A 17,739-nucleotide genomic window follows, 5' to 3' on the forward strand; every position below is an offset into this window, starting at 1 on the left:
AATACGAGAATGGGGGATGGTGTCAAAGGCCTTTGCGAGGTCTAGGTAGGCTGTGTGGACCACCTTTTCCTCATCTATAGCCTTGGTAACTGTCTCAAAAAAGTCCACCAGGTTTAGGAGACATGATCTGCCCTTAACAAAGCTGAACTGGGTAGGGTCCAGTGTTTGGATATTCCCAATGTTTCTGTTAAGGAGATCCATGATGATGCGCTTCATAGCCTTGCAGACCAAGCTAGTCAGACTTATAGGGCGATAGTTCCCGGTGTCTGTTGTGGCTCCATCTTTGTGGAGCAGAATAACCATTGCTGTGTGCCACTCTATGGGCACGTAGCCTGTGGAGAGGCTGAGTTTGAACAGTTTAGGTGAGGGGTTAGTTCATCTTTGAGCTAATATAGGACGCAGCCTGGGACACTGTCTGGTCCCATTGATGCTGTGTTTTTGGTTTTGTAGAGGGCTGTTTTAACCTGAGTGTCTGTGATTTCAGGGGTACTACATTCTTCTGGTATGGTTATGGGCCCTTTTGGGGGTGAGAGGAGGGTGAAGTTTGCACTGAACCTGTCTGCCAGGATGTTGGCGATAGCGGTCAGTTCAGTGTATTTTGTGCCATTCTGCACTAATTCCGAGCAGCTCTGGAAATTGCCACTTAGATTCTTGACATTGCTAAAGAATGCCTTGCTGTTATCTTTGGAGTCCTTGGCAATTTTTCTTTCGAAGCTAGCCTTGGATGATTTTATGAGGAACCATAGTTTCTTGCTGATACTGATCAGGGATGTCTTCCCCTCTTGGGATTTTACTCTTTTGTGTACTAGTTTCCTCCTTCTATTGTATAGCTTGTTTATGGCAGGGGTCCACCAGACTGGTTTCCTTTTCTTGGAGGAGAGAGTCTTGGTTTTGCATGGGATAGCACAATCCATGCATTCTTGCAGGTGCCCGTAGAGTGCCTTAGTAAAGGATTTTGCAGCTTGGGCAGCGTTATCCATTAGCATGAGGGATTTGAAACTTTCCACCTCGGCCTTAAGTAAAGTGAAGTTTGCTTTTGAAAAGTTTTTCATGGTAGTTTCTTTGACCGAGGGTGGGGGGTTGAATGTGGATATCCAGAGTGAATAGTTTATGGTCAGATCTTACCAGCAAGGGGTTGACCTCCAGTGTGGAACACCGGTTGCCCATGTTGGTGATGACCAGGTCCAATATTTTGTCACCTCTGGTGGGGGTTATGACCAGTTGATCCAGGGCATTTGAGTTTATAAATTCTAGGAAATGTTGAGCAAGGGAGTTAGTACTTGAATAGTTCTTCCAGTTAATGTTTGGGTAATTGAAATCACCCAATATCAGGGTGTTTGGTAGGACCTTTCCAGAAATACGGAGTGGGGGTCTTGGGATATGGTGGGTGATCTGTAGCAAGCTGCAATTTGAATTGCAGTTCTGCCCATTGTTAGTTGCACATGGATGATCTCTGAAGCATCATGCTGTGCCACTAACCTGGAGGTGTGGATATCCTTGATGAATAAGGATATGCCCCCGCCTTTTGTATTTCGGTCCAGGCTTTGTTGGTGAAATGTATGTTATGAGTTATAGCCTGGTAGTGCTGGGGTGCTCTCTGGAGCCTTAAACCAGGTTTCTGTTACTGCACATATATCAATTTTCTCCATACTGAGGAGTGCCTTGAGTGCATGCATTTTGAGGTTTAGACTTCTGGCATTGAGTAGCATTATCCTCATTTTTTTTGTTACTTGTGCTATTTATGGTGGTGGGTTTGTCTTTTGAGCCTTGCCTAAAAAAGGCACTATGGGGGTGGCAAGAGCCTTGCCCAGTATTCAAAGGTCTAAGGGTGACAGGTGCAAGCCATCTCTAGCAAAGCAGCGTGGCATGTCGAGCATGTAATCCCAGGCTTCCAGACACTGGATCCCCTTTGAATGCCACCAGAAGCTTAGCCAATTGTTGAAATTGGTATTTTTTCTTTATACCATGGTATCATTCTTGGTGAGGGCAGGATGCTACCTGGGCTACATGATCAGAGAGCTCTTCCATGTCCCTTTTCATGTAGTCCAGGCACTAGTATTTGCATAACTACTTTCCTTATTGTTACTTGTATCGGACACATTTTACTCTATTTGAATGAAACAAATTCACCACTTGATCCATGTGAATGTGTAACTGAGAAAATTACAAAATATCCAAAATTATAAATAAATTTCACTGAATACAAGAACTTAAGTCATAGAAAAGACTTGCTTATTAAAGCAAAGCAGTACTAAATATTCAAGTAATTTAATAGTTCATAAACTTATTTATTGACAAGATTCCTGTGAGTAATAGCTAGGATTATGTCTACTATTGTAATAGTGTGGGACACTTTTTATATCTGTCTTTATTTCTTACTACATTAGTATACATGTTACATGGAGACATTGTTATTTTTATGCTCTTTCATTTATTTAAATTAAATAATTGCACATTTCATGGAAGCTGTGGTTAATAATGACACATTTCCATGGAAATGCTCTGTCTTGTTAAATATTTTTTAAAAGATTATTCAGTAATGTTCTATTACTTTACAGATTGTTTTCCAAATGTTTGTGAATTTATTTATATTCTCCTATCCAAAGCATTTGTGTGAAAGTTTTCAAATTTATTAGAAAACCGATGTGTAAGTGTTCAATATGAACTAGTGTTTCCTTGCATATGTGAGGCATCACATATAATAACACGCTTGAGCATGCCCCTGTAGGTGTCTATCTGCATATATGCTAAAGAGCTTGTAAATAAACTTTGTAACTTGGTCAATGAATACACTGTAGAATGTTTGAAGACGCCCTTATAAGTTGTTAACTCCAGTTACAGGGACATTTTTTAAATGAGGTTGGCATAATGGTTAAGGTATTTGCCTTACAGACACAAAGTGCAGGATTTGATTCTCACATGTGTTAATTGGCTAGGCTTAAAATAGCCCAAATGGCAGTTAGCCTAATTTATTTATTTATTTATTTATTTTACATTTGTTAACCGGGCTAGTCCAGCTGGATACATGTCCATTTTCAGTGGAGGCCCGAGGAGAAAAGCTCCACTAACTACTACATAACAAAATAATACAACAATATACAATAGTACAAAACAAAAAACAAGAACTTTAAACCTCAAATACAGTATAATTAGGCAATAGAGAACAGACTGAGACTTAGAAGATAAGCTTGATCAGTAACTAACAAGGTTAAAAAATTAATTACAATATTTATAAGTTGAGAAAAGGGTGGAATCTATTTTTAGGAGGGGGGGGCAGAGACACCACAGAAATGGAAAGAGTATAATGATAAAGGTAAGAAAGAGGAGGAGAGGGGGGTAAAGAAGGGAGGGAGTCAAGAAGGTCAGCTAGGGTTATTGCAAGAGAAAAGCCAGAGGTTGGTTAGGAAGTGTTTATTTAGTTAATACTAATCTATATGAACCTATGTCCTAGCAGATTCCTAATTGCACAAACAGTGACATGCTTGGGATGCCCTTATTTTCTATCATACTTTTTCATATTCTAGGTGATTACTTGAATACATTTTGTGTTTATAATCTTTTGATTTATATTTTGCAATTTCAAGTAATAATCATCTACTCTTTGTAGTCTCACAGCAACACACACACACACACACACACACACACACACACACACACACACATATATATATCATATATATATATAGAGAGAGAGAGAAAGAGAGAGATATACATATATAGAAATATCCTAATGTCCTAAAATACCCTAATTTTTGACATCTTATAAACATAAATGTAAAAGCATTTTAGATGACATAATAACCCTGAGATTCATCTTCACTGATAATTGACTCCAACCATAAAGTAATTCTTACATCTGACTATAGCTTACTCCGGGATTTGTTTGAGATGCAAGGAAGACTATTTATTTAAAATGGAAGCGGTCACATAATGTGTGGACTGAAATTATGCCATGTCTGTGCTCTTTGAAGTGTCATTTTATTATTTGGCATTGTACTAGTTTGATAGGTACTTAATGGGTAAATGTAATTCACTAAAAATAATTGTATTGTTGTTACAGTCCTACAGGCAAACATATTCAGTCCATTCTCATTCATTGGTCCAGCTTTAGGAATTTATATAGTATGATCACAATGTTGGACAGCAAAGAATGTCTAAAAAACAAACAAACAAAAAAAAGAATGACATTGCGGTACTGTACCTAATTAGGTACTTATCCAGGGAACCAGTTTTCAGATTTATGATTAGAAAATGCATAATGGTTCTGCCAAATATACAAAACATAACTTTAGTTTTAGTCTTTTGTTGTTATGCTGCTCTGCCACTGAATGCAGATGTCAAAACATTTGTGGAGACAGATTACCTAGCATGCCACTGTTTCAGTTATAATTAGCAATCTATACATTTTCATATATACTAAGAATGATATTGTAGTGATACTGTACTACTGATTTATTATTAATTCATTATTTTTATCTAAACTTTGTTTACAGATACGCCATTTAGATCTGTCCAGATGAAACTCAGAATACTTCAAAATTATGCTGGCATTGTCAGTGATCCAAACAGTGTGGATTATGGTAATCTTGTGACTGCCACAGATTCTGAGGTAATATAGTCAATGCTAATCATATATATACTGTTGTAGTTTTGTCATAAATACTGTACATTTAACAGAGAATACGCAAGGACTTATAATTGCAGAGATGGGATTTCATGAGTATCATATGGCTTGTACATATCTGCAACATAAATGCAATATACAGTGTACAAGAAACCATGAAGGATTGTGATTGTAGAAGCCCATCACTGAAATCACATGCCACTTCTAGTGATGTACTTTGCAACATGACTCCATAATTACTCTAATTGTGCACTATGGCTACAGATTTGCAACTGATATTGAACAAGGCTATGGCAGAGTATTATGTGAAAAACTGGCATACAGTGCATGTGCCATGATTCAGGTAAGACAACATTGCCCCAAATCAGCTTGCCAATGCACAGAATCCCCACACCTTAACCCCAAACCCTTGAGTAGCTGCATGCAGCAACTACATCTAGCTCCCTACAGTGGCCCAGTGACTGCAGACATTGTACTACTATCACTTCATTTAACACTGTGCAGAGACACTGTAGCCCTCCTTCCTCCACTCATGCAGCCATCTATGAATGATCAAAAAAGTCTTTCCTGTCCAGTCTCCTGATACTGATCATAGCCTCCAGCTACCCTTACATATACCTGGCCTTTAGAATTGTGGTGACTATGACACTCTTCTCTGATAGCAATCAATGCTTCTTCCCTTCTGTGCCCTACCTTCTCATAGTATTTACAGCAATGTTCCCTTCTGTGCCCTATCTTCCCGTAGTATTTACAGCAATGTTCCCTTCTGTGTCCTACCTTCTCGTTGTATTTACAGCAATGTTCCCTTCTGTCCCCTACCTTCCCATAGTATTTACAGCAATGTTCCGTTCTGTGCCCTACATTCTCATAGTATTTACAGCAATGTTCCCTTTTGTGCCCTACCCTCTCGTAGTATTTATCGGAATGTTCCCTTCTGTGCCCTACCTTCATGCAGTATTTATGGTAATGTTCCCTTCTGTGCCCTACCTTCTTGTAGTATTTACAGCAATGTTCCCTTCTGTGCCCTACCTTCTCGTAGTATTTACAGCAATGTTCCCTTCTGTGCCCTACCTTCTCATAGTATTTACAGCATTATTCCCTTCTGTGCCCTACCTTCTCGTAGTATTTTCTGCAATGTTCCCTTCTGTCCCCTACCTTCTCATAGTATTTACAGCAATGTTCCCTTCTGTCCACTACCTTCTCATAGTATTTACAGCAATGTTCTCTTCTATGCCGTACCTTCTCATAGTATTTACAGCAATGTTCCCTTCTCTGCCCTTCCTTCTCGTAGTATTTACATCAATATTCCCATCTGTGCCCTTCCTTCTCATAGTATTTACAGCAATGTTCCCTTCTATGCCCTACCTTCTCGTAGTATTTTCTGCAATGTTCCCTTCTGCTCCCTACCTTCTCGTAGTATTTACAGTATTATTCCCTTCTGTGCCCTACCTTCTCGTAGTATTTACAGCAATGTTCCCTTATGTGCCCTACCTTCTCGTAGTATTTATAGCAATGTTCCTTTCTGTGCCCTACCTTCTTGTAGTATTTACAGCAATGTTCCCTTCTGTGCCATAGCTTCTCGTAGTATTAACGGCATTATTCCCTTCTGTGCCCTACCTTCTCGTAATATTTTCTGCAATGTTCCCTTCTGTCCACTACCTTCTCATAGTATTTACAGCAATGTTCCCTACTGTCCCCTACCTTCTCATAGTATTTACAGCAATGTTCCCTTCTATGCCCTACCTTCTCATAGTATTTACAGCAATGTTCCCTTTTGTTCCCTTCCTTCTCATAGTATTTACAGCAATATTCCCATCTGTGCCCTTCCTTCTCATAGTATTTACAGCAATGTTCCCTTCTGTGCCCTACCTTCTCAGAGTATTTACCGGAATGCTCCCTTCTGTGCCCTACCTTCATGCAGTATTTACACTAATGTTCCCTTCTGTGCCCTACCTTCTCGTGGTATTTATAGCAATGTTCCCTTCTATGCCCTACCTTCTCATAGTATTTACATCAATGTTCCCTTCTGTCCCCTACCTTCTCTTAGTATTTACAGCAATGTTCCCTTCTATTCCCTATCTTCTCATAGTATTTACAGCAATGTTCCCTTCTGTGCCCTTCCTTCTCGTAGTATTTACAGCAATGTTCCCTTCTGTGCCCTACCTTCTCGTAGTATTAATAGCAATGTTCCCTTCTATGCCCTACCTTCTCATAGTATTTACATCAATGTTCCCTTCTGTCCCCTACCTTCTCTTAGTATTTACAGCAATGTCCCCTTCTATTCCCTACCTTCTCATAGTATTTACAGCAATGTTCCCTTCTGTGCCCTTCCTTCTCATAGTATTTACAGCAATGTTCCCTTCTGTGCCCTACCTTCTCGTAGTATTAATAGCAATGTTCCCTTCTGTGCCTTTCTTCTCGTAGTATTTACAGCAATGTTCTCTTCTGTGCCCTTTCTTCTCGTCATATTTACAGCAATGTTCCCTTCTGTGCCCTACCTTCTCGTAGTATTAATAGCAATGTTCCCTTCTGTGCCCTACCTTCTCGTAGTATTTACAGCAATGTTCCTTTCTGTGCCCTACCTTCTCGTAGTGTTTACAGCAATGTTCCCATCTGTGCCCTTTCTTCTCGTAGTATTTACAGCAATGTTCCCTTCTGTGCCCTACCTTCTCGTAGTATTTACAGCAATGTTCCTTTCTGTGCCCTACCTTCTCGTAGTGTTTACAGCAATGTTCCCATCTGTGCCCTTTCTTCTCATAGTATTCACAGCAATGTTCCCTTCTGTGCCCTTCCTCCTCAGTATTTACCACTATGTTCCCTTCTGTGCCCTACCTTCTTGTAGTATTTACATTAATCTTCCCTTCTTTGCCCTACTTTCTCATAGTATTTACAGCAATGTTCCCTTCTGTGCCCTACCTTCTCGTAGTATTTACAGCATTGTTCCCTTGTGTGCCCTACCTTCTCGTAGTATTTACAGCAATGTTCCATTCTGTGCCCTACCTTCTCGTAGTATTTACAGCAATGATCACTTCTGTGCCCTTCCTTCTCATAGTATTTACCGCTCTGTTCCCTTCTGTGCCTTACCTTCTCATAGTATTTACAGCAATGTTCCCTTCTGTTCCCTACCTTCTTGTAGTATTTACTGCAATGTTCCCTTCTGTGCACAACCTTCTTGTAGTATTTACAGCAATGTTCCCCTCTGTGCCCAACCTTCTTGTAGTATTTATAGCAATGTTCCTTTCTGTGCTCTACCTTCTCGTAGTATTTACAGCAATGTTACCTTCTGTGCCCTACCTTCTCGTAGTATTTACAGCATTGTTCCCTTCTGTGCCCTACCTTCTCGTAGTATTTACTGCAATGTTCCCTTCTGTGCCTTACCTTCTCGTAGTATTTACAGCAATGTTCCCTTCTGTGCCCTTCCTTCTCATAGTATTTACCACTATGTTCCCTTCTGTGCCCTACCTTCTCATAGTATTTACAGCAATGTTCCCTTCTGTTCCCTACCTTCTTGTAGTATTTACAGCAATATTCCCTTCTGTGCAATACCTTTTTGTAATATTAATAGCAAGGTTCCCTTCTGTACCCTACCTTCTCAGAGTATTTACAGCAATGTTTCCTTCTGTTCCCTACCTTCTTGTAGTATTTACTGCAATGTTCCCTTCTGTGCCCTATCTTCTCGTAGTATTAATAGCAATGTTCCCTTCTGTGCCCTACCTTCTCGTAGTATTTACAGCAATGTTCCCTTCTGTGCCCTACCTTCTCGTAGTATTTACAGCAATTTTCCCCTCTGTGCCCTTCCTTCTCATAGTATTCACAGCAATGTTCCCTTCAGTGCCCTTCCTTCTCAGTATTTACCACTATGTTCCCTTCTGTGCCCCACCTTCTCGTAGTATTTACAACAATGTTCCCTTCTGTGACCTACCTTCTTGTAGCATTTTTAGCAATGTTCCCTTTTGTGCCCTACCTTCTGATAGTATTTACAGCAATGTTCCCTTCTGTGACCTAACTTCTCATGGTATTTACAGCAATGTTCCCTTCTGTGCCCTAACTTCTCATAGTATTTACCACAATGTTCCCTTCTGTGCCCTACATCCTTGCAGTATTTACAGCAATGTTCCTTTCTGTGCCCTACCTTTTCATAGTATTTACAGCAATGTTCCCTTCTGCGCCCTATCTTCTCATAGTACTTGCAGCAATGTTCTCTTCTGTGCCCTAGCTTCTCATAGTATTTACAGCAATGTTCCCTTCTGTGCCCTACCTTCTCATAGTATTTACAGCAATGTTCCCTTCTGTGCCTTACCTTCTCATAGTATTTACAGCAATGTTCCCTTCTGTGCCCTACCTTATCCTAGTATTAATAGCAATATTCCCTTCTGTGCCCTATCTTCCCGTAGTATTTACAGCAATGTTCCCTTCTGTGTCCTACCTTCTCGTTGTATTTACAGCAATGTTCCCTTCTGTCCCCTACCTTCCCATAGTATTTACAGCAATGTTCCGTTCTGTGCCCTACATTCTCATAGTATTTACAGCAATGTTCCCTTTTGTGCCCTACCCTCTCGTAGTATTTATCAGAATGTTCCCTTCTGTGCCCTACCTTCATGCAGTATTTATGGTAATGTTCCCTTCTGTGCCCTACCTTCTTGTAGTATTTACAGCAATGTTCCTTCTGTGCCCTACCTTCTCGTAGTATTTACAGCAATGTTCCCTTCTGTGCCCTACCTTCTCATAGTATTTACAGCATTATTCCCTTCTGTGCCCTACCTTCTCGTAGTATTTTCTACAATGTTCCCTTCTGTCCCCTACCTTCTCATAGTATTTACAGCAATGTTCCCTTCTGTCCACTACCTTCTCATAGTATTTACAGCAATGTTCTCTTCTATGCCGTACCTTCTCATAGTATTTACAGCAATGTTCCCTTCTCTGCCCTTCCTTCTCATAGTATTTACATCAATATTCCCATCTGTGCCCTTCCTTCTCATAGTATTTACAGCAATGTTCCCTTCTATGCCCTACCTTCTTGTAGTATTTTCTGCAATGTTCCCTTCTGCCCCCTACCTTCTCGTAGTATTTACAGTATTATTCCCTTCTGTGCCCTACCTTCTCGTAGTATTTACAGCAATGTTCCCTTATGTGCCCTACCTTCTCGTAGTATTTATAGCAATGTTCCTTTCTGTGCCCTACCTTCTTGTAGTATTTACAGCAATGTTCCCTTCTGTGCCATAGCTTCTCGTAGTATTAACGGCATTATTCCCTTCTGTGCCCTACCTTCTCGTAGTATTTTCTGCAATGTTCCCTTCTGTCCACTACCTTCTCATAGTATTTACAGCAATGTTCCCTACTGTCCCCTACCTTCTCATAGTATTTACAGCAATGTTCCCTTCTATGCCCTACCTTCTCATAGTATTTACAGAAATGTTCCCTTTTGTTCCCTTCCTTCTCATAGTATTTACAGCAATATTCCCATCTGTGCCCTTCCTTCTCATAGTATTTACAGCAATGTTCCCTTCTGTGCCCTACCTTCTCAGAGTATTTACCGGAATGCTCCCTTCTGTGCCCTACCTTCATGCAGTATTTACACTAATGTTCCCTTCTGTGCCCTACCTTCTCGTGGTATTTATAGCAATGTTCCCTTCTATGCCCTACCTTCTCATAGTATTTACATCAATGTTCCCTTCTGTCCCCTATCTTCTCTTAGTATTTACAGCAATGTTCCCTTCTATTCCCTACCTTCTCATAGTATTTACAGCAATGTTCCCTTCTGTGCCCTTCCTTCTCGTAGTATTTACAGCAATGTTCCCTTCTGTGCCCTACCTTCTCGTAGTATTAATAGCAATGTTCCCTTCTATGCCCTACCTTCTCATAGTATTTACATCAATGTTCCCTTCTGTCCCCTATCTTCTCTTAGTATTTACAGCAATGTCCCCTTCTATTCCCTACCTTCTCATAGTATTTACAGCAATGTTCCCTTCTGTGCCCTTCCTTCTCATAGTATTTACAGCAATGTTCCCTTCTGTGCCCTACCTTCTCGTAGTATTAATAGCAATGTTCCCTTCTGTGCCTTTCTTCTCGTAGTATTTACAGCAATGTTCTCTTCTGTGCCCTTTCTTCTCGTCATATTTACAGCAATGTTCCCTTCTGTGCCCTACCTTCTCGTAGTATTAATAGCAATGTTCCCTTCTGTGCCCTACCTTCTCATAGTATTTACAGCAATGTTCCTTTCTGTGCCCTACCTTCTCTTAGTGTTTACAGCAATGTTCCCATCTGTGCCCTTTCTTCTCGTAGTATTTACAGCAATGTTCCCTTCTGTGCCCTACCTTCTCGTAGTATTTACAGCAATGTTCCTTTATGTGCCCTACCTTCTCGTAGTGTTTACAGCAATGTTCCCATCTGTGCCCTTTCTTCTCATAGTATTCACAGCAATGTTCCCTTCTGTGCCCTTCCTCCTCAGTATTTACCACTATGTTCCCTTCTGTGCCCTACCTTCTTGTAGTATTTACATTAATCTTCCCTTCTTTGCCCTACTTTCTCATAGTATTTACAGCAATGTTCCCTTCTGTGCCCTACCATCTCGTAGTATTTATAGCAATGTTCCTTTCTGTGCCCTACCTTCTCGTAGTATTTACAGCAATGTTCCCTTCTGTGCCCTACCTTCTCATAGTATTTTCTGCAATGCTCCCTTCTGTCCCCTACCTTCTCATAGTATTTACAGCAATGTTCCCTTCTGTCCTCTACCTTCTCAAAGTATTTACAGCAATGTTCCCTTCTGTGCCCTTCCTTCTCGTAGTATTTACAGCAATATTCCCATCTGTGCCCTTCCTTCTCATAGTATTTACAGAAATGTTCCCTTCTATGCCCTACCTTCTCGTAGTTTTTTCTGCAATGTTCCCTTCTGTCCTCTACCTTCTCATAGTATTTACAGCAATGTTCCCTTCTGTACCCTACCTTGTCATAGCATTTACAGCAATGTTCCCTTCTATTCCCTACCTTCTCATAGTATTTACAGCAATGTTCCCTTCTGTGCCCTTCCTTCTCGTAGTATTTACAGCATTAATCCTATATGTGCCCTTCCTTCTCATAGTATTTACAGCAATGTTCCCTTCTGTGCCCTTGCTTCTTGTAGTATTTACAGCAATGTTCCCTTCTGTGCCCTACCTTCTTGTAGTATTAATAGCAATGTTCCCTTCTGTGCCCTTTCTTCTCGTAGTATTTACAGCAATGTTCTCTTCTGTGCCCTTTCTTCTTGTAGTATTTACAGCAATGTTCTCTTCTGTGCCCTACCTTCTCGTAGCATTAATAGCAATGTTACCTTCTGTGCCCTACCTTCTCATTGTATTTACAGCAATGTTCCCTAATGTGCCCTACCTTCTCGTAGTATTTACAGCAATGTTCCCATTTTTGCCCTTCCTTCTCATAGTATTCACAGCAATGATCCCTTCTGTGCCCTTCATTCTCAGTATTTACCGCTATGTTCCCTACCTTCTCATAGTATTTACATTAATCTTCCCTTCTTTGCCCTACTTTCTCATAGTATTTATAGTAATGTTCCCTTCTGTGCCCTACCTTCTCGTAGTATTTATAGCAATGTTCCCTTCTGTGCCCTACCTTCTTGTAGCATTAATAGCAATTTCCCTTCTGTGCCCTACCTTCTCGTAGTATTTATATCAATGTTCCCTTCTGTGCCCTACCTTCTGATAGTATTTACAGCAATGTTCCCTTCTGTGCCCTTCCTTCTCATAGTATTTACAGCAATGTTCCCTTCTGTGCCCTACCTTCTCGTAGTATTAATAGCAATGTTCCCTTCTGTGCCTTTCTTCTCGTAGTATTTACAGCAATGTTCTCTTCTGTGCCCTTTCTTCTCAGTATTTACAGCAATGTTCCTTCTGTGCCCCACCTTCTCGTAGTATTTACAGCAATGTTCCTTCTGTGCCCTACCTTCTCGTAGTGTTTACAGCAATGTTCCCATCTGTGCCCTTTCTTCTCATAGTATTTACAGCAATGTTCCTTCTGTGCCCTTCCTCCTCAGTATTTACAGCAATGTTCCCTTCTGTGCCCTACCTTCTTGTAGTATTTACAGCAATCTTCCCTTCTGTGCCCTACTCTCATAGTATTTACAGCAATGTTCCCTTCTGTGCCCTACCATCTCGTAGTATTTATAGCAATGTTCCTTTCTGTGCCCTACCTTCTCGTAGTATTTACAGCAATGTTCCCTTCTGTGCCCTACCTTCTCATAGTATTTTCTGCAATGCTCCCTTCTGTCCCCTACCTTCTCATAGTATTTACAGCAATGTTCCCTTCTGTCCTCTACCTTCTCAAAGTATTTACAGCAATGTTCCCTTCTGTGCCCTTCCTTCTCGTAGTATTTACAGCAATATTCCCTTCTGTGCCCTGCCTTCTCTTAGTATTTACAGCAATGTTCCCTTCTGTGTCCTACCTTCTCGTTGTATTTACAGCAATGTTCCCTTCTGTCCCCTACCTTCTCATAGTATTTACAGCAATGTTCCCTTCTGTGCCCTACCTTCTCATAGTATTTACAGCAATGTTCCCTTTTGTGCCCTACCCTCTCGTAGTATTTACCGGAATGTTCCCTTCTGTGCCCTTCCTTCATACAGTATTTACAGTAATGTTCCCTTCTGTGCCCTACCGTCTTGTAGTATTTACAGCAATGTTCCCTTCTGTGCCCTACCTTCTCGTAGTATTTACAGTAATGTTCCCTTCTGTGCCCTACCGTCTTGTAGTATTTACTGCAATGTTCCCTTCTGTGCCATACCATCTCATAGTATTTATAGCAATGTTCCTTTCTGTGCCCTACCTTCTCGTTGTATTTACAGCAATGTTCCCTTCTGTGCCCTACTTTCTCATAGTATTTACAGCATTATTCCCTTCTGTGCCCTACCTTCTCATAGTATTTACAGCAATGTTCCTTCTGTGCCCTACCTTCTCATAGTATTTATAGCAATGTTCCTTCTGTGCCCTACCTTCTCGTAGTATTTACAGCAATGTTCCTTCTGTGCCCTACCTTCTCATAGTATTTACAGCAATGTTCCTTCTGTGCCCCACCTTCTCAGTATTTACAGCAATGTTCCCTTCTGTGCCCTACCTTCTCATAGTATTTACAGCAATGTTCCCTCTGTGCCCCACCTTCTCATAGTATTTACAGCAATGTTCCCTTCTGTGCCCTACCTTCTCATAGTATTTACAGCAATGTTCCCTTTTGTGCCCTACCTTCTCGTAGTATTTACAGCAATGTTCCCTTCTGTGCCCAACTTTCTCATAGTATTTACAGCAATGTTCCCTTCTGTGCCCTACCTTATCCTAGTATTAATAGTAATATTCCCTTCTGTGCCCTACCTTCCCATAGTATTTACAGCAATGTTCCCTTCTGTGCCCTACCGTCTTGTAGTAATTACAGCAATGTTCCCTTCTGTGCCCTACCTTCTCGTAGTATTAATAGCAATGTTCCCTTCTGTGCCCTACCTTCTGATAGTATTTACAGCAACGTTCCCTTCTGTGCCCTACCTTCTCATAGTATTTACCGCAATGTTCCCTTTTGTGCCCTACCTTCTTGCAGTATTTACAGCAATGTTCCCCTCTGTGCCCTACCTTTTTATAGTATTTAAAGCAATGTTCCCTTCTGCACCCTATCTTCTCGTAGTACTTGCAGCAATGTTCTCTTCTGTGCCCTACCTTCTCGTAGTATTTACAGCAATGTTCCCTTCTGTGCCCAACTTTCTCATAGTATTTACAGCAATGTTCCCTTCTGTGCCCTACCTTATCCTAGTATTGATAGCAATATTCCCTTCTGTGCCCTACCTTCCCATAGTATTTACAGCAATGTTCCCTTCTGTGCCCTGCCTTCTCTTAGTATTTACAGCAATGTTCCCTTCTGTGTCCTACCTTCTCGTTGTATTTACAGCAATGTTCGCTTCTGTCCCCTACCTTCCCATAGTATTTACAGCAATGTTCCCTTTTGTGCCCTACCTTCTCATAGTATTTACAGCAATGTTCCCTTTTGTGCCCTACCTTCTCATAGTATTTACAGCAATGTTCCCTTCTGTGCCCTACTTTCTCATAGTATTTACAGCATTATTCCCTTCTGTGCCCTACCATCTCGTAGTATTTTCTGCAATGTTCCCTTCTGTCCCCTACCTTCTTATAGTATTTACAGCAATGTTCCCTTCTGTCCCCTACCTTCTCATAGTATTTACAGCAATGTTCCCTTCTATGCCCTACCTTCTCATAATATTTACAGCAATGTTCCCTTCTGTGCCCTTCCTTCTCATAGTATTTACATCAATATTCCCATCTGTGCCCTTCCTTCTCATAGTATTTACAGCAATGTTCCCTTTAGTGCCCAACCTTCTCGTAGTATTTAAAGCAATGTTCCTTTCTGTGCCCTACCTTCTCGTAGTATTTACAGCAATGTTCCCTTCTGTGCCCTATCTTCTCATAGTATTTACAGCATTATTCCCTTCTGTGCCCTACCTTCTCGTAGTAATTACAGCAATGTTCCCTTCTGTGCCCTACCTTCCCGTAGTATTTATAACAATGTTCCTTTCTGTGCCCTACCTTCTCGTAGTATTTACAGCAATGTTTACTTCTGTGCCCTACCTTCTCGTAGTATTTACAGCATTATTCCCTTCTGTGCCCTACCTTCTCGTAGTATTTTCTGCAATGTTCCCTTCTGTTCTCTACCTTCTCATAGTATTTCAGCAATGTTCCCTTCTGTCCCCTACCTTCTCATAGTATTTACAGCAATGTTCCCTTCTGTGCCCTTCCTTCTCGTAGTATTTACAGCTATATTCCCATCTGTGCCCTTCTTTCTCATAGTATTTACAGCAATGTTCTCTTCTGTGCCCTACCTTCTCATAGTATTTACAGCAATGTTCCCTTTTGTGCCCTACCCTCTCGTAGTATTTTCTGGAATGTTCCCTTCTGTGCCCTACCTTCATGCAGTATTTACTGTAATGTTCCCTTCTGTACCCTACCTTCTTATAGAATTTACAGCAATGTTCCCTTCTGTGTCCTACCTTCTCGTAGTATTTATAGTAATGTTCCTTTCTGTGCCCTACCTTCTCGTAGTATTTACAGCAATGTTCCCTTCTGTGCCCTACCTTCTCCTAGTATTTACAGCATTCTTCCCTTCTGTGCCCTACCTTCTTGTAGTATTTTCTGCAATGTTCCCTTCTGTCCTCTACCTTCTCATAGTATTTACAGCAATGTTCCCTTCTGTCCCCTACCTTCTCATAGTATTTACAGCAATGTTCCCTTCTATGCCCTACCTTCTCATAGTATTTACAGCAATGTTCCTTTCTGTGCCCTTCCTTCTCGTATATTTACAGCAATATTCCCATCTGTGCCCTTCCATCTCATAGTATTTACAGCAATGTTCCCTTCTGTGCTCTTCCTTCTCATAGTATTTACAGCAATGTTCCCTTCTGTGCCATACCTTCTCGTAGTATTAATAGCAATGTTCCCTTCTGTGCCCTTTCTTCTCATAGTATTTACAGCAATGTTCCCTTCTATGCCCTACCTTCTCATAGTATTTACAGCAATGTTCCCTTCTGTGCCCTTCCTTCTCATAGTATTTACAGCAATGTTCCCTTCTGTCCCCTACCTTCTCATAGTATTTACAGCAATGTTCCCTTCTATGCCCTACCTTCTCATAGTATTTACAGCAATGTTCCGTTCTGTGCCCTTCCTTCTCGTAGTATTTACAGCAATATTCCCATCTGTGCCCTTCCTTCTCATAGTATTTACAGCAATATTCCCATCTGTGCCCTTCTTTCTCATAGTATTTACAGCAATGTTCCCTTCTGTGCCCTACCTTCTCATAGTATTTACAGCAATGTTCCCTTTTGTGCCCTACCCTCTTGTAGTATTTTCCGGAATGTTCCCTTCTGTGCCCTACCATCATGTAGTATTTACAGTAATGTTCCCTTCTGTGCCCTACCTTCTTGTAGTATTTACAGCAATGTTCCCTTCTGTGTCCCACCTTCTCGTAGTATTTATAGTAATGTTCCCTTCTGTGCCCTTCGTTCTCATAGTATTTACAGCAATATTCCCATCTGTGCCCTTCCTTCTCATAGTATTTACAGCAATGTTCCCTTTTATGCCCTACCTTCTCGTAGTATTTTCAGCAATGTTCCCTTCTGTCCTCTACCTTCTCATAGTATTTACAGCAATGTTCCCTGCTGTCCCCTACCTTCTCATAGTAGTTACAGCAATGTTCCCTTCTATTCCCTACCTTCTTATAGTATTTACATCAATGTTCCCTTCTGTGCCCTTCCTTCTCATAGTATTTACAGCAATATTCCCATCTGTGCCCTACCTTCTCATAGTATTTACAGCAATGTTCCCTTCTCTGCCCTTCCTTCTCTTAATATTTACAGCAATGTTCCCTTCTGTGCCCTACCTTCTCATAGTATTAATAGCAATGTTCCCTTCTGTGCCCTTTCTTCTCGTAGTATTTACAGCAATGTTCCCTTCTGTGCCCTTTCTTCTCGTAGTATTTACAGCAATGTTCCCTTCTGTGCCCTACCTTCTCGTAGTATTAATAGCAATGTTCCCTTCTGTGCCCTTTCTTCTGATAGTATTTACAGCAATGTTCCCTTCTGTGCCCTTTCTTCTCGTAGTATTTACAGCATTATTCCCTTTTGTGTCCTACCTTCTCGTAGTATTTACAGCAATGTTCCCTTCTGTGCCCTTCCTTCTCGTAGTATTTACAGCAATGTACTTTCCTCCCTTTCTCCAGCACTCACTGGCTAGTAACCATGGTTTCTATGACTCTCAGCTGTGCAGATTTTCTCAGAATGACCAGCGTTTTAGTCTTTTCCTCTTAAAATCTGTTTTTTTGTTAAATCAGTGAATATAGAAGCCTCTAAATAATAAAGACTATTTGAGTTTTAGACTTCATATGCTTCAGAAAAAGCATGTTAATGCAAATCCTGTCATTCTTTTCCCTGATTTTGAGCAATTGTTCCCCTATTACATTTGTCTTTGTCCAAATGTCTTGCATTTAGTGGTTGAGATGTATGAATTGGCTTTCTTTCCAATAGCCCTTCAGTCATTATTTTCAGATCCATCTGTTTTATTGTGGCTTGCCAGTAAAATCTTGC

General features: G+C 40.8%; 1 protein-coding gene across 8 annotated transcripts in view; it reads left to right on the forward strand.

The window, feature by feature from the left end:
- Positions 1-17,739, forward strand: part of LOC122800839 (uncharacterized threonine-rich GPI-anchored glycoprotein PJ4664.02-like) — a 662,067-nt gene that overhangs the window by 541,947 nt on the left and 102,381 nt on the right. For all 8 annotated transcript variants that reach the window (XM_044070146.1, XM_044070147.1, XM_044070150.1 and 5 more), the window contains one exon: positions 4,494-4,609. In XM_044070146.1, coding sequence (XP_043926081.1) covers positions 4,494-4,609 — 116 coding nt within the window. The remainder of the gene's footprint in view (positions 1-4,493; positions 4,610-17,739) is intronic.

Source organism: Protopterus annectens, chromosome 4.part1, assembly GCF_019279795.1.
Source record: "Protopterus annectens isolate FY-2018-M chromosome 4.part1, PAN1.0, whole genome shotgun sequence".
NCBI classification, from domain to species: Eukaryota; Metazoa; Chordata; order Ceratodontiformes; family Protopteridae; genus Protopterus; species Protopterus annectens.